The sequence below is a fragment of the Molothrus aeneus genome, chromosome 5, assembly GCF_037042795.1.
Source record: "Molothrus aeneus isolate 106 chromosome 5, BPBGC_Maene_1.0, whole genome shotgun sequence".
NCBI lineage: Eukaryota > Metazoa > Chordata > Aves > Passeriformes > Icteridae > Molothrus > Molothrus aeneus.
Window position 1 is genome coordinate 66830751 of NC_089650.1, and position 24221 is coordinate 66854971.

Sequence of the window (24221 nt, forward strand, 5' to 3'; positions counted from 1 at the left end):
TTGGCAGGACAAATCCCAACACATCACTTTTTCTACCCAAGAGTGATGCAGCATGTAGAGCTTGGGAGGCATTTGCTTGCTCTAAGCAGCTGTTAACACTTATAGAATTCATAGAATGGTTTGAAAAACACCTTCCACTAGACCAAGGTGCTCCAAGCCCCCTTCAACTCAGCCTTGAATACTTCTAGGCATGGAGCATCCACAATCTCTCTTTTATGAGAATTTTTATTTATGAGGCACAGGAACACATGTGCAAGGCAGCACAGGGTAGCACATGTGGGCATAAGAGCATGAATTCTGACACAAGAAAGAAGCAGATCACATCTGTATTTCAACAAGATAGTTTATTGGTCCAGCAATTGCAAAATATACAAATTTCTGAAAGGCATACCCTGTTTTTAAGCTGGCACAGCTTTATATCAGGCAATTATTCCAGATGTATATACAGAACAGTTAACATATCACAAATCCAAAAAAAAAGTAATCCCAAGTAACTACACCCTTCTCTCCAAGCTTTGCAGTATACATTAAATAAATAAAAAGCGCTTTGCTATTAAAAAAACATTAAAAAAATAAATTCAAGTATCACAAAGGAAAACAAACCAGAGAGCAAAAAAAAGAAAGGTGGGGGAAGAAATCATTGGTGTGGTTTGACATGTCCTCACTGCCTATCTGCCTTGGCTGTGGCATCAACTGCCCAGTCCTTGGCTCTGTTAACTAAAAAGATGGACAGCAATTTTATTGGGGCAGTTGTGATGGCACAGGGTTGACACCATCCCACCAACCCCTCCAGCACAAGATAAACTCAGGAAAGCAGTTTCCCCAAAGCTGGAAAAAACACCATGTTCAAATTCCAGATTTCTGTAGACCTACTGAGACATCTATTACTACTAAAGGATGAAAGTTTAGGGCCATTTTGGGTTTTTTCTTTTTTTTTTTATATATATATTTATATTTATATACACACACAAACACACACCAAAACATCCACGCAATTACACGTGTACGGGATCGATCTCGGGGCAGCCAGACGTCATGTTTGTATTTGCTGGCTTATCTTTTTGCAGCAGCAGCAGGAGGAGAGAGATAAAACTCCCCACGAAGGAGGAAGTTGAAAAGAGCCAAGTGAGTGGCCTGCCCAAAACATTCATTTATCTGGAAGGCAGAGAAACCCAAAAAGCGCAGCTGCCACCCAGGGCACGGAGGGAGACGTCTGCTTTTAATGAGGCTGTTAAAACAGAAATAAAGCAGAGCAGGGGCGGGGGGAGTGTTTTATCTGTACAGGAATATGATACACATATGCACAAGCTGACACAGGCAGGGCAGTGCCAGGACTGTCACCCCATGGGACACGGGCTGAGCGCGGCCCCGGAGCCCTCCCGCCGTCGGTGCCGCTCCAGCGCGGAGCGCGAGGCACTGTGGTTCACCTTTTCCCAAAGGAAAAAAACAGACCAAACCCACCCCCAAAACATGCACACACCCACTAGGAGATCGTTTCTCCACCAATCCGATCTCTGGGGATGGTGTTCCCTACACAGGACGCTGGGGAATGCCATGGGAAGGATGAATCCAAAGGGTTGCCCACCCCCCGGTTCCCCAGCCTAGTGCTGCAGGAGGGGTGGCTCCCTCCAGCAAAAAAAAAAACATGAGATGGGCATGGAGAAGATGTTGCATATAGGTGGAGGGGAAAAAAAACCCAACCCAAAAGCCTAAAAAAAAAAATAAAATCCAAAATCCACAGATTTTTGCACAAAGCAATAGTGGTTAATTGCTATTTTTAACTGCTGCCTCCCAGCCCAGGACAGGCTGCCAACAAGGGATCTTATGCATCAAACCACTGGGAGTTGGCTGATGGAGTCAGTCAGGTCCTCACCCTGCTCCCCCCACTTTAAACACTGTAACTACTATTGTTTTGTAGTCCCAGCTTTCCAGCATGCAAAACACAATTAAAAACAAACAGAAAAAGCTGCCTGTATTCAGGCTTCCCCGTTAAGGGGCACAACTAGGAAAAAAATAAAGTAGTTATGCTTCTGCCACAAATAAAGTGCAAAAACCAAGCAGTTTCTAAGTATACACATACACACATGTGTGCATGTGTATATAAAATTTAAAAAATACAGACAAAACTGTCCCTTCTTGTGGCTCTTTGCAGTCAGACAGGGACTCCTGCAACCCAGCCAGACCTCTGGCCACCTCCATGAGACCTGTGTGTCTACAAAATGCATCTAAGCCTAGGGATTCAAACCCTTCCCAATACCTCCACTTCCATCTAAAAAAGAAGAAAGGGGAGATGAAGTACCAGCACAGCACCTCAAACAGTGCCCAGCCTCCCCAAAATTCAACCCATGCCTGAACTCAGACCATCCCTGGGTGCTCCCCAAGATGAAAGTATCACCCAAGCCCCTGCTGGCATGGTTCCTCATGCACTGCAGGCATCTTTCAACCAGTTTCAGCAGCAGATAAAACTGCAAACCCCTTTAATGTCTATTGATTTAAAAAAAAAAAAAAGGTGAAAGAATGGGTTGGTTTTTTTTATTAAACCCAGCAGTTCTTGCAGTGAAGGAGTTCACACAGCTGCTTTTCCTGGTGCTCACAGATCTGCATGAGCCAGGCTGACATGTGTGACCAGCTGTAGTGTGGGTGAGGGACTGCAGCACAGCATGTTAGGGGCTTATTCAAAAGTAATTAACAACATTAATAATAATTAAAAAAAAATAACGCAAAACCCCTTTTACCCACCCCCCCTTCCCCCTATTTCTCTACTAACCCCGCACCATCCACATATATACACACCCCACCCAGAGACAGATGGGTACCAATCATCTATACAGAAGATCAAAAACCACTGAAAAGAGAAGAAAATGAAACTCCTGTGCACTACAGAAGCACTTTACAGCTCGCTACGACCTAACAGGACGCCGGAGAGGAGAGCAAACGCTGCAGCCTGAAGAGCTGGTGGTGACCCTGGCATGGAGCTGGGCTCCTCCTGGGCTCTCCTGCATCCCTCACCGCTGAGCAGAGCAGGGTTTGGGGCAGGGGGAGCAGAGCCAGCCCCGCCTGGGTTGGAAGCAAGCTTCGGGAATGGCGATGGGATGGGAAGCTGGCGGCGCCGGCGGCCTCACAGCGGTGCCCACGGAGTCACGACGGCTTCTGGGAGTTGTTCATGTTCTGGAATGAGAGGGGAAGGAGGGGTTGGGGTCAGGCTCCAGCCCAGCAGCAGCTTCTAGAACACATGAACACAGCCACACACGGGTCACCACAAAGCACCCACCACAGAGGAGAGGACACTGCCCAGCCGAGGAGAGAGGCAGTGACTGACCCACTGCTCAGCTCCTTGCCACAGACATCTTTCAGGAAAAATCCTTTCCTTAAGATTTTTCCTCCTGAGAAGCTGAGAGGCCTCAGGAACAAAATGTAACCAATGGTTATCTGCTGCTGTGGAATGCAACAGGTGCATCTGGGATTGGTCTCATGGGGTTGTTTCTAATTAATGGCCAATCACAGCCCAGCTGGCTCGGACAGAGAGTCCGAGCCACAAGCCTTTGTTATCATTCTTTCCTATTCTATTCTTAGCCAGCCTTCTGATGAAATCCTTTCTTCTATTCTTTTAGTATAGTTTTAATATAATATATATCATAAAATAATAAATCAGCCTTCTGAAACATGGAGTCAGATCCTCATCTCTTCCCTCATCCTAAGACCCCTGTGAACACCATCACAAGCCCCTCCTCAAGCACTGCCTGGCTTTAATTACAGGGTTAGAATTTACATATATCCCTAAAATCTGAGCTGAACCCCTCCTGATGCTGTTGAGTCAGGGACAGAATGAAAGACTCCAGGGATCAGAAGGCAATTTAATGAAGGTAGTGGGACTGGACATGGCACTTGGTGCTATAGTCTGGTTGAGGTGTAAGGGCATGGGGTTGGACTTGATGATCTTAGAGGTCTCTTCCAACCTCATTATTCTGTGATTCTATGTGACTTGCTAAGGTGAGACTTGGTTGGTCTCACAGTAAAAACCTCTCACACTATTGGTGACCTATGAATAGCGCACTGTGGAGAACCATATCTATAAACAATGGTTACAGAAGGAGAGATAATAATTGTTTTAATTCTTTTCTCCAAGTTTCCCAGGCTTGGCCTGGCAGAAATCATCTCTGTTCTTTCTTTGACTGAACTGAGAATATCCACACCCTCCCACCCCACCCTGTGTGCACTTCTGAATCTGCTCTTTGGTCAAGGCAAGGTGACAGGGGACCACAGTCTCAATCAAGCAGCCCAATTAATCATGTCTCTCTTGCTCCCCTTGAGGGTGGGCAGTGTTCCCCCTGCCTGCCAAGGGCATTGTTTGTCCATCCTTGGCAATGCCAAGAACAGGCAGCTCCTGCTGGCCATGCCAAGGACCCACCCACCACCAGAGGTAGAGCAGCACTGGTGACACTCCATGAGGTCTCATGGGCCTGAGACACGCTCCAGACACAGCCCTGGTACAGAATGAGGACAACAGGTACCCACCAGCACGTGGTGAGGACCACAAAACCAGAGACAACCAGCTACACACAAGCAGGAGCAGCCCCCCAGAACAGATCTGCTCCAGGAAAAGCCCAGGGGACCACAAGGACATTGCCCAACTCACAGAACTACATGAAACAAGGTAGGGGAAAAAAGGACTAGGAAACAGCAAGGAAGGATTCTCTTCTCTCTTTTTTTTTTTTTGTTTGGTTTTTGGCAGTTTTTTGTTTGTTGGTTGTTTTGGGTTTTTTTTTTTTTTTTGAGTTTTTTTTAATGCTTTTACTACCTAAGCTGCTCCTACAAGCACCAGGAATCCCAGCCAGGCTACAAGGCAGAGCGGGCTGAGCTGTTCTCTCTGTTGTCTAAGGAGACAGGAGGAAGGTGAGGAAAAGCCACATGCACCACAGCCATTTACCTTGGAAATATTAGCAAAGAGAAAACTTTGAGAAAGTGACAAACGGGTCTTCTTTTTAAGCATGAAAAGTGAAGGGAAGAAGAAGGGAGGGGGGAATCAGGTGACTGTTCAAAAGTGCACTTTGGATCACAAAGCAAGCAAAAGGAAAAGAAATCATCACGCCAGGTAGTCCCACATCCCCCAGCCAGCAGGACTCTGAGGCACTCAGCCACGTCCCCATCCCCTCCCAGCTGTCCCCTGGTCCTCCTGGATGGGGGTCAAGACCCCAACAATGAGGGCTGATGCAGCGAAGCTCCCACCACCAACCCAGGCTCATGATTCAAGTTGTGACAGAGGCACTTTCCACCTCCCCAGCCCCTTACAGGTGGTGGCAGTGAGGGACCAAGCAGTGTGCGGGACAGCAGCCTCCCAGAGCTAACAGCAGTGTGAGTGTCACCAAGCCTTGGGGTTGGCATGTCCTCATGGGTGACACACAGTCCCACACTAGGAGGGGCAGGCAGGCTCCCAGCAGCTGGAGATTTTAAACTTGCTGCTGCCAGCCTACACCTGGTGTGGGTAAAACCATCACTGCCTGCTCCAGCAAAATCTGACATATCCATCTCCCAAACTCAACCCCTGAGTGTGTTTTCAGGCTCCCAACCAGCACCGAGGCATGCAGTGCCTTTTGTTACAACACAGATGTGAAAAGGGTGGAGGGAAGGATGGAGAAAACCTAAAATGCTTTCAGAGCAACCCAAGAGGCTCAGGTTTCATCAGGGGCTTTCGTGGCCATGAGCAGCAAGGGGAGGATCACAGGCATGCAAGGCCATGCTGAGCAACTCAACTTCTACACTCTGTGATCTCACCTAACCCAGCCACCAGCAAAGCCAAGGGCAACAGCCCTAACTTCCCTTTTCTCAAAAATGTTTACTCTAAAAGGGGAAGAAATAGGAGATTCAAAAGCTGCTACAAGCAAGCAGGGCTGAGCTCTGGCCTGGCCATGGTAGAGCAGATCCCTCCATCTTCAGCCCACTAAACAGCCCAAGCCAGGGATGCTCACAGGCTGATTTAAACTGGCCTCAGGGGGCAAAGAGACCCCCTGGATACTACCCAGTATCAGCTCAGCCCCAGAGTCTTCCCAGTCTTTGAGAAGACATCTGAGCACATAAGTGCTGCTCTCAACTCAATGTAGCATTAACTAAGTCCAAAGGCTTCAAATTTACCCAGGAGCTGTCCTGTTCCTCAGGGATATAACAGTCCTAAGCCAAACTGCCAGAGCCTTGATTATTCATAATTAATGCATGAAATGCTCATGGTGCTTTGCTTTCTTAACAGAGCTAGAGAAAGACAATTTCCATTCACTCTGCCCACAACACCTAGGCTGACTGTTTCCAAAATCCAAGTTTGCAGACGGCTGGTCCCCAGGATCATCCAGCTCCAGAAAACACATTCCTGAGAAGGTCAGAAGCTTCTCAGATGCCTCTCTGGTGCCATCACTCACAACCCAGAGCCCTCAGGAAGGACTGAGCACCCAGGTCTCACCTCCAGTATAACATTCTATCACAGAGGAGACAGCTCCAGGAAAACCCAACAGCATCACCATCAGAGTGAAAGTCATAATTTGCTTAATTTCACAACAAAACTGGGACATTCCATCCAGCTAGGATACAAACCAGCACCCAGAGTCTCCTCTTTACCTTCCCTAAAACAAATCCCCCCCAAACCAGCAAAATATTAACTCCAAGAAATCCACACCCCGTCCGGATTTTGCAACAACCGAACAACCCAGCAGGATGGCAAGAGACATGGAAAAAAGGGTTGGAAAGGGGAATAAGAGGCAAGAAGGTACTTACAGGCATGCCTTCCCTAGTAAAGGCTGCAGAGAGACAGAGAGAACAGAGAGAGGTGTCAGTAACTCTGTGCCACACTGGGCAGAGGACAGTGGACAGCAGCGAGGGGCACTGGGCAGCCAGAGCTGGCAAAAGGTTTTTGTGAGGCTCAAGCAGCCCAAGCAGAGCCCTGGGAGCTGACACAGACCCAGCTGTCCTGGGAGGCTCATGCAAAGCAGCAATCAAGCAGAGCAGTGGTGGAGCACAGAGCCATTCCTGACCTGGGCAAGGAGGGGGACATCACACCAACACAGACAACAGGGAGAGGGGCTGGGCAAGACAGCCAGGTCCAACAGGCAGCTGGTGGGAAGGGCAGCGTGGCAAAGGCTCCTATAGGTCATATAGGACTCCTTAGTGAGCTTGGGAGAGGGGTTTGTGCCTGGGAAAGTGAGCAGAGCAAGGCCTCTCTTTGATGTCCCTTCATGGGTGGGTGACAGAGGAGAGGACACATGAGCACCATGGCAGCCACCCACAGGGTTTCACCCAGGTTCACCACACCAAGAGCCTTCTAATTCAGTTTTGGTCTCCAGGATGAAGGAGACCCTTCCAGCCAAAGATGAGTCTTGGCAGCAGCTCCTCCTTCAGAGAAGCACAAGAGCATTTGATTTATTGCCATGGCCAGGTCTACAACAGAGCCAAGAGCACCCAGAGGGAAGGCAAGGCACGAGCCCTTTGCTCCTGCTCACTCCAGGGAGGAGCCCCTCAGGAGGCTGATGGCACTAAATTAATGCAGCCTAGAGCTTGGTGGAAGTTGATGATGCTCTCAAAACCCAAGAGAGGATCAACAGTGACCCAAGGCAGGGAGGGGCAGCAGCCATGGGAGGAAGATGCATCTCAGACAGCAGCACAGCGTACGACAAGTGCAAGCAGCTCCTCAGCTTCAGGAGTGACAGGAGGACAACAAACAATAAAACAACAACAAAAAAAAAAAACCAAAAAAAAAAAAAAGTAAAGAAAAAAAAAAAAAAAAAAGAGTTCAACTAACTTGTCCCGGCATCTGCGTGGGCACTTCCTGAGGAACACAGCCTGGCAGGGCAGGAGAAACAGCCACATGCTCCTCCAAGCTGTTGATGCGAGGTTTTTTGGTGGGCTCTGGGCTTGCTAGAGGGGTAACGCTATTACGTCTCATGAGCGGGTTAGGTCCCTTCTTTGCTTCCTAAATTAAAGTGAGACAAAGAAAATAAAAGTAAATATAAAAAAATAAAGCAAAATAAAGGAAAAAGGAAGAAGGCGACAGTTATAAAGGAAAAAAAAAAGAAGCAAGTTGCTTTGGTTTTCTTTTTTTTTTTTTAAGTTTTAGAGTGGTCTCTGTTTTTCCCCATAGTCACTGTCCATGAGCAAAGGATGCACTGAAAGTCTCTGGGCACAAAAAAAAAACCAAATCCCTGATGCAAAATGCTTAAGAGCAGAGAAGGGGGGGGAGGAAAAAAAATGGCTCTGCACTCAGATATGAGACAGATTTTCTCCTCATCTGAGTCTCAGCTGACAAAAAAAAAAAGTAACTACAGGTAGCTGAACATACCCAGCAGCCAACAAGCCATGACTCTGCAGGACACAGAGGTGCCCATCAGACTCCTCCTCGAAGCTGGTCCCTCCACCCAGAGAGGAGTGAAAGCAAGAAGAGGGAAGGTGAGCCAGCCCAGGCTGATCAGGAAGATTTGGGACATGGGAGCAGAGCAGGCAGTGAGGGTCAGCGCCACGCCAAGCTCCAACTCAAGCAAGGGGGGATGGAGGCAAAGCTGAGCAGGGGCACCCAAGCACTTGGCACTTGTCACACCCTGTCCTACCCAAGGCCTTGCTGCCATTCCCAGAGAGGGTGGCAGAGCAGGGCATCAGTGTCCCCATGCAGGGGGAAGGACTGGCTTCCCCCCACAGCTGCAGGGAGGGACAGGCAGCTCAGGTGCTGCCACCTGACAGGGGAAGCAAAGGAAAGGAGATGTGGGCCAAAAGCATCACTTTGGGCTCCACCACTAAGCACAAGTTGGAAATGTCCCAAGCATCCTGGGACATGGGTGCTGCCTACTCTGTGTGGCTGCCCAGCCCTGACACTGAGCTTTGCATCCTCCTGTTCTGCCCTCTGAGCTCCAGTGGAGCACTTGGCAGACAGACCCAACCCTACAGGAATTTGTCTCCACAGGAGGGGCCTGCTCCACAGACAGCCCAGCACTGCCACCTCCCACCCTGCAGAAGGACAGAGAGCCACGGGCATACCAGGAAAAGACCCTCAGGGGCAGATGCAGGGCAAGCACTGAGCCCAGGCTCTGCCAGCCAGCTGGGAGACCTGGGAGAAGTCACCTTCTCCATCCACAGCTCCACTCCCTGCTCGGGCCAGCAGATGACCATGCAGGTGAAAGTCAGACCAGGGAGGAGTTTTCCCTGGACAAACACACAGGGAAGCAGGAACATGAAAACAGTCCTGTTCCCTTGGAAAACCCTCAGCTGGCCACGACTTTGCAGAGCAAGAACACATCTGATGCTCCCAGTCTTCCAGCAGCACTTCCAAGCACCCAGCTGAGCAATCTCCCCATGCCCACCACCACCCCAGGCATGATTTGGCAGTTCCCACTGCCTGGTGACCACAGGGGACAGGAGGGGGACACCACAGGACAGCTCCAGGGAAAAGCAACACTCACCTCTGGCCGATCTCTGTGGGTGTTGACTGCTTCAATGTTCAGGGAGATGGATTCCACCCGGCAGCCTGCAGAAAGGAGCACAAAGGGACAGATCAGCAGGGCCAGCAGGCACAGGACGTTCCCAAGGGCCCCACCACAGATCCCTGCTTTTCCCCCAGACAGCCTGGAGTCAGGAGGAGGCACAAGTCAACCCCCTGGCATGTTTAGGAAGGTCTCACTCACCATAGGCCACCGGGGTCAGCTTCAACACTGTGTGCAGGGGACATTTCAGGTAGGGCATTTCATCTGCAGAGACAGCAAAGCAGGAGGGTTACCTGGGCAGGAGGCTCAGACACCTTCATCCCACACCAAAGAGATGCACACTGCTGTCACAGACACATTTTATGAAAAATCCTTTCCTTAGGATTTTTTCTCCTGAGAAGCTGAGAGGCCTCAGGAACAAAATGTAACCAATGGTTATCTGCTGCTGTGGAATGCAACAGGTGCATCTGGGATTGGTCTCATGTGGTTGTTTTTAATTAATGGCCAATCACAGTCAGCTGGCTTGGACTCTCTGTCCAAGAGACAAGCTTTTCTTATCATTCTTTCTCTTTCTATTCTTAGCTAGCTTTCTGATGAAATCCTTTTCTTCTATTCTTTTAGTATAGTTTTAATAAAATATATATAATAAAATAAATATTATTTTATAATATATATTATTTCATAAATAATAAAATATATAATATTTTAATATATAATATAATAATATAAATATTGTTTTATGATAAATAAATTACCATATAATTAATGCAATTAATACTATAATGTATTAATATATAATAATATATAATTAATATATAGTAATATAAAATAATAAATCAAGCCTTGTGAAACACAGAGTCAGATCCTCATCTCTTCCCTCATCCTAAGACCCCTGTGAACACAGTCACAGGATGTGAACAGCCCAGAGCTGCATCCATCATCCCTCCTCCAGCAGGGCAAATCCTCTTCCAGAGACAGGGAGCTCACCTGCACTCTTGTCCAGGAAATAGGCCAGGAGACAGCGCATGACAGCCTGGTGGCAGATGACAAGGACGTTCTCTTGCCTCTCCAGCTCCATGATCACTGGCTCCAGGCGCTGCACCAGGTCCTGGTAGGACTGGGAAAGAAGGGAAGGGAGGTGATGCATGGAATCAATGCAACGAGCATCCCAAAGAAACAAGAGTCCTTGTCTTGGTACACCTCCTGATTTCATGCCTCTGAGCAAACCAACAAACTGCTAAAGACAAATAAACCCTCATCCCCAGGCTACTTTGGAACTTCTAATTCTTCTGGCAGAGAAGGAGCCATGCACATCTCAGTGAATCACAGCTCAGGCCTGGAGAATTAAGGTAAACAATAAGGGCTTTGAAGATAGAGCCTCTCCATCATCTTGATATTTTATTTGGTACAGGATTTGAAAGTTCTGAGAAGTCTGGAGCAACCTGAGAAACCCTAGGGTTTTGAAGGGCCTCATAAAAACCATGACAGGCAGCCAGAAGGAGCCCCAGAAACCCAGAGCTGGTGTCTGATATCCCCACATATTCTTCTGTTAGATTCAGGGTCATGAGGATGTCTGCAAAGATTTTTCTGAAATGTCTATGGGCAAGACTCAATTTGAGGATAATTAGCTCAATTCACAGCCTAAAGTATCATCCAGGACTGATGTCAATTCCCACCTCATTGTGTCACACCCTGAAAGCAGACTGCCAGGAACAGAGATATTACCATCAAGCCTTAGGGAATGATACTGAGAACAAGGTGAAAATTGCTTTTTTTGGAAATTAAAGGAAAGAAAATTAGGGCAGCACAAAACTGTGAGCAGATATAATGATGGAGGTTGGAATAGAAACCTCCAGAGACCTTTCCATGCTAATTTGCTATAAAGTCAGTGGGACTGTTTGTTAAGTGACATATTTCTTAGTGAGATCTTCATATAGCAAGATTTTGAAAGAGCTCAAGGTAGAGGCAAACATGAGCCCTGCTCTCTTAATTCTAGCTTCTTGGAGCTCCCACTGCTCCTCTGCTCAGGAGTAGGGGACAGAATGAGGGGGGAAAAAGGCCACATTTAAAGTACAAGTGCTGCAGACGTTGCAGGAGGTGTCCCTGCACACCTACCTCCCCTGAAGGATATCGGTAGTAATATTTATCCTGGTCACGCAGAGCAAATTCCTCTGGGTGTTGCTCCCTGATTTCTTCATAGGTCATTTCTTCACACACACCCTGCCAGGGCAGGACAAGCACGAGGTTACTGAACATGCTCTCAGCACAGCCACCAGACAAAACCTCATTTTCTCTTGTTCAGCAACAACCAGCCCCATCCAGCTGCACAGATACTCACGGCATCGATCTCATTGAGTGCCTTCCACTGCTCATAGGGCAGCTGGAGAGCTTCTGCTGTTTGGATTGTCCTCTTTAGCTGGCTGGTCCAAATTTTGAGGTCTTTCAGGTTCTGCTCTTCCACAAATTTGTTCAGTGCCACTGCAAACTGTGAGACATAGAAAAGAAGGGGTTGATTCCTGGTCCACAGCGTCCTTTGTTCCCTATTCCCAGTAAGTGTTGCCTTCCACAGGCAGAAAGATCAGCCTCCTGCTCTGAGGGGAAGGGCAGCCACACATTCATTGATCCCCAAGAGCTACAGATGGACCCTCAGCAGCCCAGCTGTAATCAAACATGCATTTGTGATAGATGAGTAATGACTGACTCTCACAATTAACAGACAAATATCATGTATATAGGTTAAGAAAAGTATTATAGATTTATAGTTATGTTGTATCCCCTTGCATTGTTATCAAGGGACACCTGGGAGGGCTGGCTTGTCACTATGGTGACACCTGACCTCCAATCAGGATTTGGGGAAGAGATCTCCACCACTGGACAGCGAAGGTGGAGTAAATATCTGGGGTGTTGCAAAGAGAATCCCTCAGATTCTCCGATGCTAGGTCAGGTTCTCAGCATGGCTGCTTTCACATTGGACAAATGGAAAGTGTACATCCAGGAGACAAAAGAAACAGATCCTTCACAACTGCAGTGTCCAGGCCATAACAGCTGGGTCTGTTCCTGAGGAGCTGGAGAGTGCATTCCAGCCAAGCAACAGGTTCTTCAGCAGATGAACCTCAAACCCACACTGCTCAGGATGCAGGCTGCTGGAATCATGGAAAACCTTCTCGTGACTCAAAGCTGGAGAGAAGTGTTTGTGCCCCAACTAAACCTGCAGCCCTGTTTGTGGCAGCTGAGGTTTAATTGTATTGATACTACAAATGCAACCTGTGCAAGCTGGTTCACTGCACCACAGTGCCAAAACCAGAGGGAATGCCACTTTTCTCTTGTTCTACTTCTGTTTCCAAAGTAGGAAAGTAGCAAAGAAGGGGTTGATGGACAGAACTTTGGGAGGGGTTAAAAAGGGAAAACCTCCATTGTGAGGGGGCTGAGGACATGGCAGGGAAAATCCTTTGCTCCCAGCACCGTAACCTTTTTTCTCTATTCAGTTTTCTGCTGTATTTTTGATAATGTTTAATAAACCTTCCTAAACTATGAGCAACCATTCCTCACACATTTAACCCAAAGGCACAGCATCTACTACAGCCACAGGGGGACATTTTCCTTCTCCCTCACCTTCTTGCCCCTGTTGGAGAGGCCAGAGTCGCCTCCAATCCTGCCCTTGAGGTTGAACTCGCTCTCCCCATGCCGGCAGAGGTAGATGGTGCGGGGCTGGACGTGGATGTTCATCAGGTAATAAACAATCCTGCTCTGGATGTGGTCCTGGACCCTGTTCACCAGGAACCTCCGGCCAACATCGATGACTTTGATGAGAGAAAGTTCCCTGGGGACAGACAGAGACTGTCTATTGTTTATCTATCTATATATATATATATATATATATATATGTGTGTGTGTATATGTGTGTGTGTATATATATGTGTATATATATATATACACACATATATATACATATATATACACATATATATATACATATATATATACATATATATAGGTATATAAAATATATATTTTTATATATGTATATATAAATATATACATACATTTATATATTTCTATTTCATATATTTATATATCTCTATATCTTTATATTTATGATATACATTCCATATATATTTATGATATACATTCCATATATTTATGATATACATTCCATATATTTGTATATATTTATTTTATATATTTATATATAAATATACATTTATATATTTTATATATTTATATATTCATATATATTTATATATGTTTTATATATATTCGTATATATTTATATGTATTCAATACATAAGTCCAATATTTCTTAATAATTTCTCATCCTTTCTGTAATGATAAGGTCTGATTCCACTTCAGACCCCTCAAGTCTGCAAAATAAGAACTTCCTGCTTTTCATTCTTCTGTCTTTCCTCTTTTCCATAAAATTATTTTTCTTGAAAGGACAAAAAGATAAATTTTATCTTTAAACAGAGATTAAAATCTTAATGAATAAAATGCACAGGTTAGGGATATTGATTTCTTTTGCCCAATAGCTCCATATTGCTTCTGTGACAAGGAGCATAAGAAAAATTAAGTAATTTCACAATGTCAATTCATTCCTCCAGCTTATTTAGTATTATTTTTTAAAATAAAAATAATCACAATCCCACATCATTTGCATTGATTAAAACAAAACAAAATATTACAATATACTGAAATAATTAATATAGATATTAAAAGAGTGGCCAACATGAAAAAATATATTCTTTTCAATATTCTGCTTTGGATTTTCAGGCTCTCTTCTGGCACAGGCACTTATAACCTTTATAAATGTCACTTCAGTTAACACCAGCTGAAAACATCTGGGCTGTGATACCAGATGTAGCATCATGCACTGTTTCAACCTGCACGATTCTTTTGTAGCTGCTTCCTTCTGGTTTCCCCAGTATCACAGAGGTTTACAATTTCTCCAGGGAGTACTTTTCCCTTTTCCTGCTTTCCTGTCATTCTCCAAAGCAGCCCTGTGAGTTATCTCTGTCCATGTAATCAGCCAGCTCAAAGGATTTCCTGCAGGCTATTTTCAGCAGGGAGCCAACAGGTGATGGGGATTCATGGAGAGCTGAATAGCAGCAGTGTAATCACCACCCCTCCTCTTGCAGCAGCAAAGAGGATTAACCAGGACTAACAGGGAACATGCTCCTCCCCAGGACAGGGACAGTCCACACAGGGCACACACACAAGTGTTTGTGAGCAGTGGAGAGGCTGGGAGGTGCCTGCAGAGTCAGGCAGGACAGCAAAGCTCTCCCAAGGCACACAGCCACCAGGCAGGAGCCACAGGGCTTGCTCAGTCCTGTGCTTTGAGCCAAGCAGTCCCTTCCTTTAACTGAGACAGTGAAAAAAGCACCTCAACCACTCCACCTCAAGAGCTTTCCCAAAGCCTTTGTATTTAGACCTGCAGAACAAGGTTGAAAACAGCTCATCTGAGCCCAGAAGAGCCTGGCAAGGCATCAGTGCCCATTTCCCTGGCACAGGGCCTGGGGAAAGCAGCATTTTCCTATGAAAGGCCTAAATTCAAGCTGAGGCCTGGCCATAAATCATTCTAGCACAGTTTGAAGTGAAATCCAAAGTGAAATAGAGCTCCACCCTTCACTGCTCCTCTCCTGGGTGAGGGCAGGTGCTCAAGGCAGCTCAGAAGTCAAGGTCCCTTACCTGTCATAGTCATCAGGGTCCAGGGGCTGGTAGCTGGCTTGGTAACAATTGATCCTCTTCATGAAATCCTCCATGGCATCCGTGGAATTACAGTCCCGGTAATCTGGGCTGGACAATTTGACTTCCTGCAACAGAAAGAAAAAAATAAAACATGCCACAAGGAGGTTAGGAAGCTTTCCAAGCCAGACAATGCTAATCTGGAATTTCAAAGTCCTGCCAAGATCCAGTGATTAGCTGAAACTAAAGTGATGAGTACTTTACAGTCATCACTCATCACAGGGCGGAAAAGAAGCAAATTAGACCCAAAACCAAGCATCAGGTGGGAGAATTTGGTATCAACCATTGCCTGATTAGTACAGACACCCATCAATCCACTCCCATTCTCCCAGAAGTTGGGCTAGCACTTCACCACCCAACAGCAGGAAAACTGAGCTTCCTAATGGCTAAAAAATTTGACTTTGAACCCCATCAGGTTCAAATTCAAGCTGAGAAAGGGAAGTGCATGAACTGGACAAGCTACTTATCCCAGCTCAGCATCAGGACAGTGGGATGGCAACATTCAACCCCTTTTTGTGCATTATTTGCTGCAAGCTGTTGGCCTGAAAGACACTAGAAACAGGCAGTGTGAATATCCACAACCCTCGTGGACTAATTCCTGCCTGAACTAATCTAACAGGCTGCTTTTCTTGAAGATTTGGGTTTGAACAGCAGCATTACACACTGGTAACTTCACAAGCAGTCCTGAAACCAACAGGATAACACAATGGATCAACACATGTGGCAGCATCCCAGCCCTGGGGAGCATTTTCCACACTGATCCCAGCACTAAGAGCACCATTCATCTGCAGTATCCTGGGGAGCAAAATCCCATGCTCAGCTAGGAGCTGATTTTCTCACCCTTCAAGCATTAGTTTCCAAATAAAGGGATTAAAATCCTCAAAAAAAAATCCAGCTTGGGAAAAAAAAAAAAAAAAAACTAGCAAACTGAGCATTTTGTTGTAGAAAAGGCTGTATGCAACCTCTCAAAAAGTTGGTCACTGGGATAACAGCTCCCAGCAGGAGCAAAAGACACTCTTCACCCCCTGTCAGGCAGCACAATTTGCCTCCAGTGAAGCCATGCTGGCTGTCACCAAACACCTTTTTATCTTCCATGTGCCTCAGCAGAGTTTCCAGGATGATCTGCTCCATTATCTTCCCAAACACTGATGTGAGACTGCACCCGTAGCCCCCAGTTCTGTCAGGGCTTTGTTTTTCCCAACCCAATTCCTGGCTGCTCAGACAATCTCTGTGTTCCTCCCAGGCTGACTGTCCTTGGTTCCATCCTCTCTCTGTAGGCTTCCTTTTAGTGCTTGAGTTTGAGTTTGTCCAGGAACTCCTTGTTCATCCTGGCATTTTTGATGGCTGCATCACTTGGAGAAGATGATCCTTGAACATGAAGTAGTTTTCTTGGGCTCCTCTCTTCCCTCCTGGGCTTTTTATCCCACAGTACTCCAGGCCAAAACCTGCTCTCCTGACATCTCACTTCACAGCTGCTGCAGCACAGGCTGCCCTGGAGCTTCACATTCCTCACCAGCCCCTCCTTGTTGGTGACAACAAGGTGCAGCACAGAGCAAACAAGGAGAGGTGCTGTCACTTGGAGAAGGAAGTCACCAACACATTCCAGGAACCTCCTGGACTGGCAGTGCCATGCTGTGCTGTCCCTCCAGCAGATACCAGAGTGGTTGAAGCCCACCACGAAGACCAGAGCTTATGAAGGTGATGCCATCCCTACCTCTCTATGGAGGGAAAGCAAAAGCAGGACATTCCCACCAGTTCCACACTTACCATAACGTTGGTGGCAACCACGTTGGGATCATTGCAGACAGATTCGATGAAGAACACCTGTGAAGCAAAGCAGAGCTCAGCTGAAAGCCACCAAAACAAAGTTTGTAACTCAGCCAGCTGCTTGCTCAACCCAAGCTCCTCCCTGCTGGACCAGAGAGCTCTCCCTCTGCCCCACTCCCATCCTTCCCTTCCCCATGGCTCACTACAGGGAATTAAGGAAGAGTTTGATGTTTTTAATCAAACACAGCAGTGAAATCTCCCTCAGACAGGAGCAGCATGAGGATGACACATGAGTTAGAGTTGGTGTATCTTGTCTACACCACAGTGGACCTCACAGTGCAGGCATCAGCCCCACAGCACCAACCTTGAACCCGTTCTCTTTGGCGAAGTTTAGGATCATCCCTCTCCTCTCCCTTGTGGTATTGGTGGCATCAAACACCTTTAAAAGCAAAAGATCTCAATGAGCACCACAAGGGCCTGGTTTCCCAGAGAGCCCCTCCTCAGAGAAGGGACTGCAGAGGACTTTTGGGGTCAGCACAGCTGCCAAACCCCAGAGCACATCTGGAGCTCACCGCAATCTGCCCGGCCTCCTCCGTCAGGTACAGCTTCACATCCCTCAGGGCAGCCATGGCACATTGCCTGCAAAAGAGGGGACAGACGTGTGGCCCTGGTGTCCTCGGGGTGTGGTGGTCACCCTGAAGTCACCAATCCTGTACAGATTCAGTTTTGAGCCCTCAGAATCCTCCTTGAGCAGGGAGGGGAAATTGAGAACCCAACTCCGAATTTCAAGTCGAGGGGGAAATTCAGAGCCCAACTTCTGTGTTCATCACCCCCAAACTGGGTAACTCTGCTCCCAGCCATGGGCCTCAGCACCATGTGGGGTCAGGGAGCCCACTCTCACCTCCTGACTTTCATGGCTTCCTCGTTGTCAGGACGGAAGAAGTCATAGGAGCTGTAATGCTTCACGGCCTCGCGACGATACTCCCCAACGTTGAAAACTAGGTGGGAAAAGCAAAAAACAAACCATCAAAATGAGGGGCATGACCCAGTTGTGTACCTTCTGCAGTTAAAGCAAGCTGGGGCCACGAAATTACATCCTCAGGGCACCCCTTGGTCTTCAACGTGAAGGAGAACCCAGGATATGAAAAGACAGATATTTATATTTGGCCTGTGGAATCTTGGAGACATCTCCCACTAACTCCAATCTCCCATAGCAGTGATCTAGAAGAATTGCTGAGAACCAGACCTCCTGCTTTCCCCTGGCAGCCAGTGCAGGCCTTACCTTTTGTGGGGACACCGATCCAGTTGAGGTAGCGAGTCAGCTTCTTGGAGATGTAGGTCTTGCCACGGGCTGGGAGGCCAACCATGACTATCACAGTGGGGGAATTGGCAAGCTGAGGCCCACAGGCTGCAAGGAAAAAGAACAGGAGCTGTTAATTCTCCAGCTCAGCCTGCATTGACCCAACAAGGCACTTGTTTTCATCTGGACTCCTTCCAAGTCCTTCAGCAGCTGGAGGAAACATGAAAGCCACAGCAAGAACATCCTGATGGGTGCAAAGTAGGCAAGGAGCCAGCAGCTGGCCCAGGCCCCCTGGAGAGCCTCTGTGCCTCAATTTCCACATTTGCAACTCAAATAAAAAATAATAAAAATAATTTAAAAAATAAAATTCAAACTCAAGGCAAGCACAACTTCACATTCCAATGGCTTGGCAATCCCATGAAAAGCTCAAGGATAGCCAAGGACTTTGGACCCATCCCTGCAGCAGTGTCTGTGCTGAAACACCAGGTCTGGTCCAGATCTTCACCCACAGAAAGCATCCCCCAAAATATTTGAATAGACTTCCAGCTGATAAACAGCCAGCTAACTGGATTTTCTGAAGACAAACAAGGCAAGAGAACCACAGAACTAGCAGCATTTAAAAGCAGATATCCAAGTGATTTATCCTTTTTTTTCCTCACAAACCCAAGCTGGGTTGTTGGGGTTTTTAGGTGGGTTTTTTTTTTTGTTTGTTTTCTTGTTTTTGTTTTTGGGGTTTTTCTTGTGGTGGTGAGGAGGGTCCATGTCAAACAGCTGGAAGGAAAACCCATGGGCAGCATTTGCAGGACAGATGGGACCCTGCAGGGGATTTCTCACCCACTCTTCCATCCCTCCGGTGAGCACAGAGACCTCATAGGAAAGGAATGCAGGGAGTGAGTGGCTGGTGGCAGAGCCATAAAACCCAGCTTAATTATGGCCTGGGTGGAGAGCTCTGCCTGCCTGCCACAGCTGCCTCAAGGTGGGACCAGGGGCTCCCTGGGATGGACACAGGGCTGGGGAAGGTTTTTGTCAGTGTGGATCTGGAAAGGGCAAACAGACTGAGAGGAACCCATAGAACGTGCAAAGCACATGGGATCACCTTCCCCTTCTAGGAAAATAAATCCAGTACCTGGAGAAACCAAATTAAGGCCACAAGGAAGATTTATGGCACTGGTACCCAGATGGCAGAGAAGAGCCACCCATCATCTTCCCAAGTTTCTCACCAAAGCAAATTCAGCAGGCAAGGGATAAAAAAACTACCTAAAATACAGTTTATTTTTTTTTTTTTTTTTTGTTTCATTCCCCAGGCTGGAGCTGCCCTCACTCCCTCCTCCCTTTGTGCAACCTGCCTCCTGCCCAGTGCTGCATTTCAAAACCCCAGGGCAGCTCCCAAAGATTTTGGCAGCAAATGCCAGTTTTCTGTGCTGAGGCACAAGGGAGCTGTGCAACATACCAAGAAAAACACTTTTCCCCCTCTAACCATCTCACATCCTCATCCAAGCTATGGGTGCAAGTCTGCTTTGCATAAAACCCCCACAATTATTAGATAAAGGGAGGAGGAAGGGATAATACCTGAATAAGGAAACTCTTCCTTTCCCTACCTGTCAGTGAACAAAGGCTCTCAAAGAGCAGAGCTAAGAGGATTTAGGGCCATTAAATAGCACTCCAAGAGTAAAGGGACAATGCTGGGCACTGTTTGTGTCCCTGTGGCTCCAGACAGCTGTGACAGCAGCAGGGCTGGCACTGTGTGGGCACACACGTGTCACCTCCAAAGGCTGCTGCAAGAGTTAAACACCCCGAATTTGGAATTTTTGCTGCCCTAGCACCATGGAACAGCACCTCCCAAAACACCACGGCATCAGCAGAGAGCAACTTTTCATCAGGAATCTGAGCCCAAACCAAAAGTCTCCGGGAAACTTCGCATCAGGGATGAAACAGAACCCAGTGTTTTGCTCCCAGTCTTTCACAAAGGCCTCATTCATCATTTCTTTTCACCACTGCTGGGAAGCTATCAGGGATTTCAATACATATTCATTACTCCTTATCGACATCTAGCCAGGTAAGTCAAGGGCAGGGATGACTTTCAGGCTCAGTCGGAGGGTATTTAACAGGAGCTTATCACTTTTGCTATTTGCCAGAAAGTCAGCTTCACCAGTGGGTAAAAAAGGAAGAAAAAAAAAAAAACAGCCCAAAAGGGAAGGAAATTTGCTTCTATAACAAGTCGGATAAAACAGCCACCTCCCCTCTTCAGGCATTTTCACTCTCTCCTCCTAAATATTCCCGAACCCCCCCCCACAAGCCCAGACTGCCCGTTCTGTCAGTCCCATTCCCCTTTTCCCAGCTGCCATCCCAGCGCCTTCCCTGATGCCGCGCTCCCCACCGCGGGCACCGCTGTCACCGCCACCGAACGGGACCGTCCCCGCCGTGTGTGCCACCCCCACCGAGCCCCAGGGACGGGAAAAAGCAGCCACAAGGATGGGGAGAGGCAGCGGCAGCCCCTTCCCTGCCGGAGCATCCCCTCCCCTCGCCCGGCTCTGCCCAGCCAGCGCCTTCGAGGGCTCCACTTTCCCAGCCCCTACGTGAGAGACGTGCGGCGTGACAGCAATTTAATGGATCGCCGTCAAAAGGGCAGCTGAAGGAGTCCCTGCAGCCTCCCCTGGACCAGCCAGCACACCATCGGACTGGTTATTTCACACCCGGGATGCGCCATTCCCGGAGGATGCTCCCCGGGATGCGCCCGCTCCCTCCAGGCATCACGCTGGAAGTGGTCTCCGTTATCCCTCCCTTCCCTCCCGCCCGGCTTTGCAGCCCTCGCTCTTTGTTGCTGCTGAGGAATTAACAGCACATCGCGTTTAAAATACCCCGAGTTAAAAAAGAGTCAGCTAAAAAAAGCCTAAAAAGCCTCTTCTCACAGCGTGGCTCGCTCCCACCCCAAGAAAATATAATTACAAGCCACACTATGTTATTAATAATCCCCTCGGTGCCTTAATAGATCAAATATGTTAGCTTTTTCCGCTACCAAAAGGGAGCTCTCGCTGAGAAACCCGGCGAACGAAGTGGCAAAAAACCACTGCGTGCACAAGGGACTTCTTTCAGAGGTGCCAGTCCTTGAGAAAAACCCAGCCGCAGAGACACACGTGCAAAGCATTAAGCCGGGAGACGTTTTACCCCACTCCAAGCGAAGCCCCTGGGCTGCCCAGATGTGCAGCCTGTTGCTGAAATCCCATCTCCTCGGCAGCTCCCGCTGCAGGGCCGCCCTTGCCAGGCACAGGCTGCGCATCCCAACATCTGCTCCAGGGCGCCTGACCCACAGCCACGGGCAACAGCAGCTGGCAAGTTCACAGCATATCTACTTTTTAAAAAATTATTATATATAAACTTTCCAGCCAAGGTAAATAAACATCGGAAGCGACTTTAAACGCCTGATGAAGGCAAGCAGCGGAAAGACTGATTCACCCAAGCCACTTCCATCCCTCGCCAGGCTGCGAGTGCCGCCCCCTCCATCCCGGCTCCGCACATTCCTGCGAGGCTCATTTCGAGCTGGTAGTCGCACAACCGGCAGCTTGTCAGTGTGGCTGCTAAAGAGCTGCTTGCTGAGCTTTCGGATGGGATCTCGCTTCGAGATTTGGTTTATAGTAAGACCGGGATGACCCAAACATTTTTATATTCCGAGCTTCAGAGACAAGGGGAAACCACTGCAGAAGTTTCAGCGGTGATTTCTGCCTTCCCCTCCACCTGCCTCCTCATCCCCTCAGGGTTAAATGGTAAACTGCAAACGGCTGGTGTCTGGTTGGGGTTTAAAATACATTGCCCTAATCCCTCCCTCCACCTCCCCCAAAAAAATTAATTTGACACGCTAATTGGACAGGATTTGGAGCAACCTGGTGTAGTGGAAGGCGTCCTGTCACATGGCAGGAGGGTTGTGGAACGAGATTATCGTTACGGTCCCTTCCAACCCAAACCATTCATGCTTCTACCATTAACAAATCCCCGGGCGAGCCGCTCGACCACGGCGCAAATCCCAGCTGAGCTGGCACCCCGGCTGCGAGGTGAACAACCTGCTCCCTCCTTCCCTTTTAATCCCAGCGCTGGCAGCGCAGAGTGGAAATGGGGCCACGCGTGTGCCGGCACCTCCCCGCATCCTGCGGGCCATGTGACAGCGGAATGCACCTTCCTACCCTGCCGAGACTGAGTCACGGGATGGCAGCGCTGGGATGCGGGCACCGCCGGGATGCTGGGGCTGGGGGGATGCGGGCACCGCCGGGATGCTGGGGCTGGGGGGATGCTGAGAGTGGGACGCGGGCACGGCCGGGATGCTGGGGCACGCCGAGGAGAAGGGATGCTGCAAAGAGCCCCGCCGCGGTGCGCAGAGAAAGGGGAGAGTTGCGCTCCCCATCCATCCCATCCCACCCCATCCCTCCGGGATGCTGCCGTGCCCGTACTCACAGCGGCGGGGCAGCGCCGGGCGGTTGTCATTGGGAAGCCAAATCTTCTGGATGCGGCTTTGCGTCAGCTCCATGGGCATTTTTAAAACAAAGGTCTTTTTGCGCTCCGCGTCCACCTTGATGCGTTTGAGGGAGGGAGGAGGAGAAATAAAAAAGGGGAGGGGGGAGGAGGCGGGGGAAATATACGATAAAAATATAATAAAAAGGGTTTTTGTTGCAGTCGGTGGTTTGGGCGAGCGGCTGCGGCGCTTTCGGATGCTGCTGCGAGCCTCGTGAAGGTTTTACGGCAGGAGGGGGAGGAGGAGGAGGAGGAAGAGGAGGGCCGGGTCTGCAGGGCACAAAGCCGGGCAGGAACGGCCCCAGCCCAGCCGCTGCGCGCTGAGAAGGAGCGAGGGCGAGCCCCGCTGCGAACCGCGATGGAAAGCGGGGTGGAAAAAAATACAGATATTTAAAAAAAAAAAAAACAAATAAAAAATTAAAATATCTTTCCTTTGAAATCGGAAAAAAAAAAATTGCAAGAGAAGAAAGGCAGGAGAATCTCCACGCGAGGCAGGCGGGGAAGGAGCGGCGCTACAATCGCGGCTGCTGCTCGGGCCGGCTCCGCTCACGATGTGCCGGCAGCCGCCGCGCCGCCTCTTTCTATCCCGACAGGCCGGGACCGCCTCCGGGGCGGGGCGGGACGGGCCGGGCCGGGCCGGGCGGGCGCTGCGGCGCCGCGGAGGAGGAGGAGGAGGAGGAGGAGAGGGAGGAGGATGGGGAGGAGAAGGAGGAGGAGGAGGAGAGGGAGGAGGATGAAGGCGCGGATGCCGGCGCGGCCCCTGCCGCCCCCTGCCGGCCGCGCCCCGCACTGCAGCGCGGACAAAGGACGCGCTTTGTTCCGCGGGGGGAGCGCGACACCGAGCCCTCCCCCACCGCGGGAATTTGGGGCGCGCAGGGGACCCCCAGACTAAAATATTTATGGTTAAATAAATGCCCTACTTCATTTCTCGCGTCTTTACAACCAATGTAAAACGATGTAAAACGATGTAAAATGATGTAAAACGATGTAAAATGATGTAAAACGATGTAAAATTATAGAAATTGAATCAATGTTTTCTTTTTTAAAAAAGGAAAATAGAAACTCGACAAGAAACAACTTTTAAAAAAAATACTTTAAAAATAAAAAAGGAGTAAAAGATGCGAAGAGGAAAAAAAATTTATTAAAAGTTAATTAAGAAAATAAAATAGGGAATAGAGGCGAAAATAAGAAGGGGGAAAGGAAATAAACTAGAAAAAAAATTGGGAATAAAGTTGAACAAAATAAAAAAAATAAAATTTAAAAAAATAACTAGAGGCAAATGAAATAAAAACAATTTTTAAAAATAAAATAGAGGGGGGGAAAAATAGAGAAAGGAACCCTTAGTACAACAGCGGTGGGATGCGGGGGGCTCCGCCGGCGCGCCCCTTGCGCCCCTCACTCCGCGGCCAGCGGGTTCGGGCCGGGGGTCCCGGGGGTCCCGGGGGATGCCGGGGGGTCCCGGGGGG

At 48.4% G+C, this 24221-nt stretch overlaps 1 protein-coding gene across 7 annotated transcripts in view; it reads right to left on the bottom strand.

Moving 5' to 3' along the window:
* Positions 1–325: 325 nt before the first annotated feature.
* PFKFB3 (6-phosphofructo-2-kinase/fructose-2,6-biphosphatase 3) overlaps positions 326–24221 on the bottom strand; it is a 45595-nt gene continuing 21699 nt past the window's right edge. The window contains exons 2-18 of one of the 7 annotated variants that reach the window (XM_066551041.1): positions 22699–22813; positions 18238–18363; positions 17857–17953; positions 17528–17594; positions 17320–17394; positions 16956–17012; positions 15132–15256; positions 13062–13269; positions 11788–11934; positions 11565–11669; positions 10437–10566; positions 9651–9713; positions 9429–9493; positions 7781–7951; positions 6760–6782; positions 4928–4978; positions 326–3168 (exon numbers count right to left, since the gene is read on the bottom strand). In XM_066551041.1, the coding sequence (XP_066407138.1) occupies positions 3162–3168; positions 4928–4978; positions 6760–6782; positions 7781–7951; positions 9429–9493; positions 9651–9713; positions 10437–10566; positions 11565–11669; positions 11788–11934; positions 13062–13269; positions 15132–15256; positions 16956–17012; positions 17320–17394; positions 17528–17594; positions 17857–17953; positions 18238–18363; positions 22699–22813 (1632 nt within the window). In that variant the 3' untranslated portion in view covers positions 326–3161. The remainder of the gene's footprint in view (positions 3169–4927; positions 4979–6759; positions 6783–7780; positions 7952–9428; positions 9494–9650; positions 9714–10436; positions 10567–11564; positions 11670–11787; positions 11935–13061; positions 13270–15131; positions 15257–16955; positions 17013–17319; positions 17395–17527; positions 17595–17856; positions 17954–18237; positions 18364–22698; positions 22814–24221) is intronic. The other 6 variants (XM_066551044.1, XM_066551042.1, XM_066551045.1 and 3 more) reach the window with 6 other exon arrangements.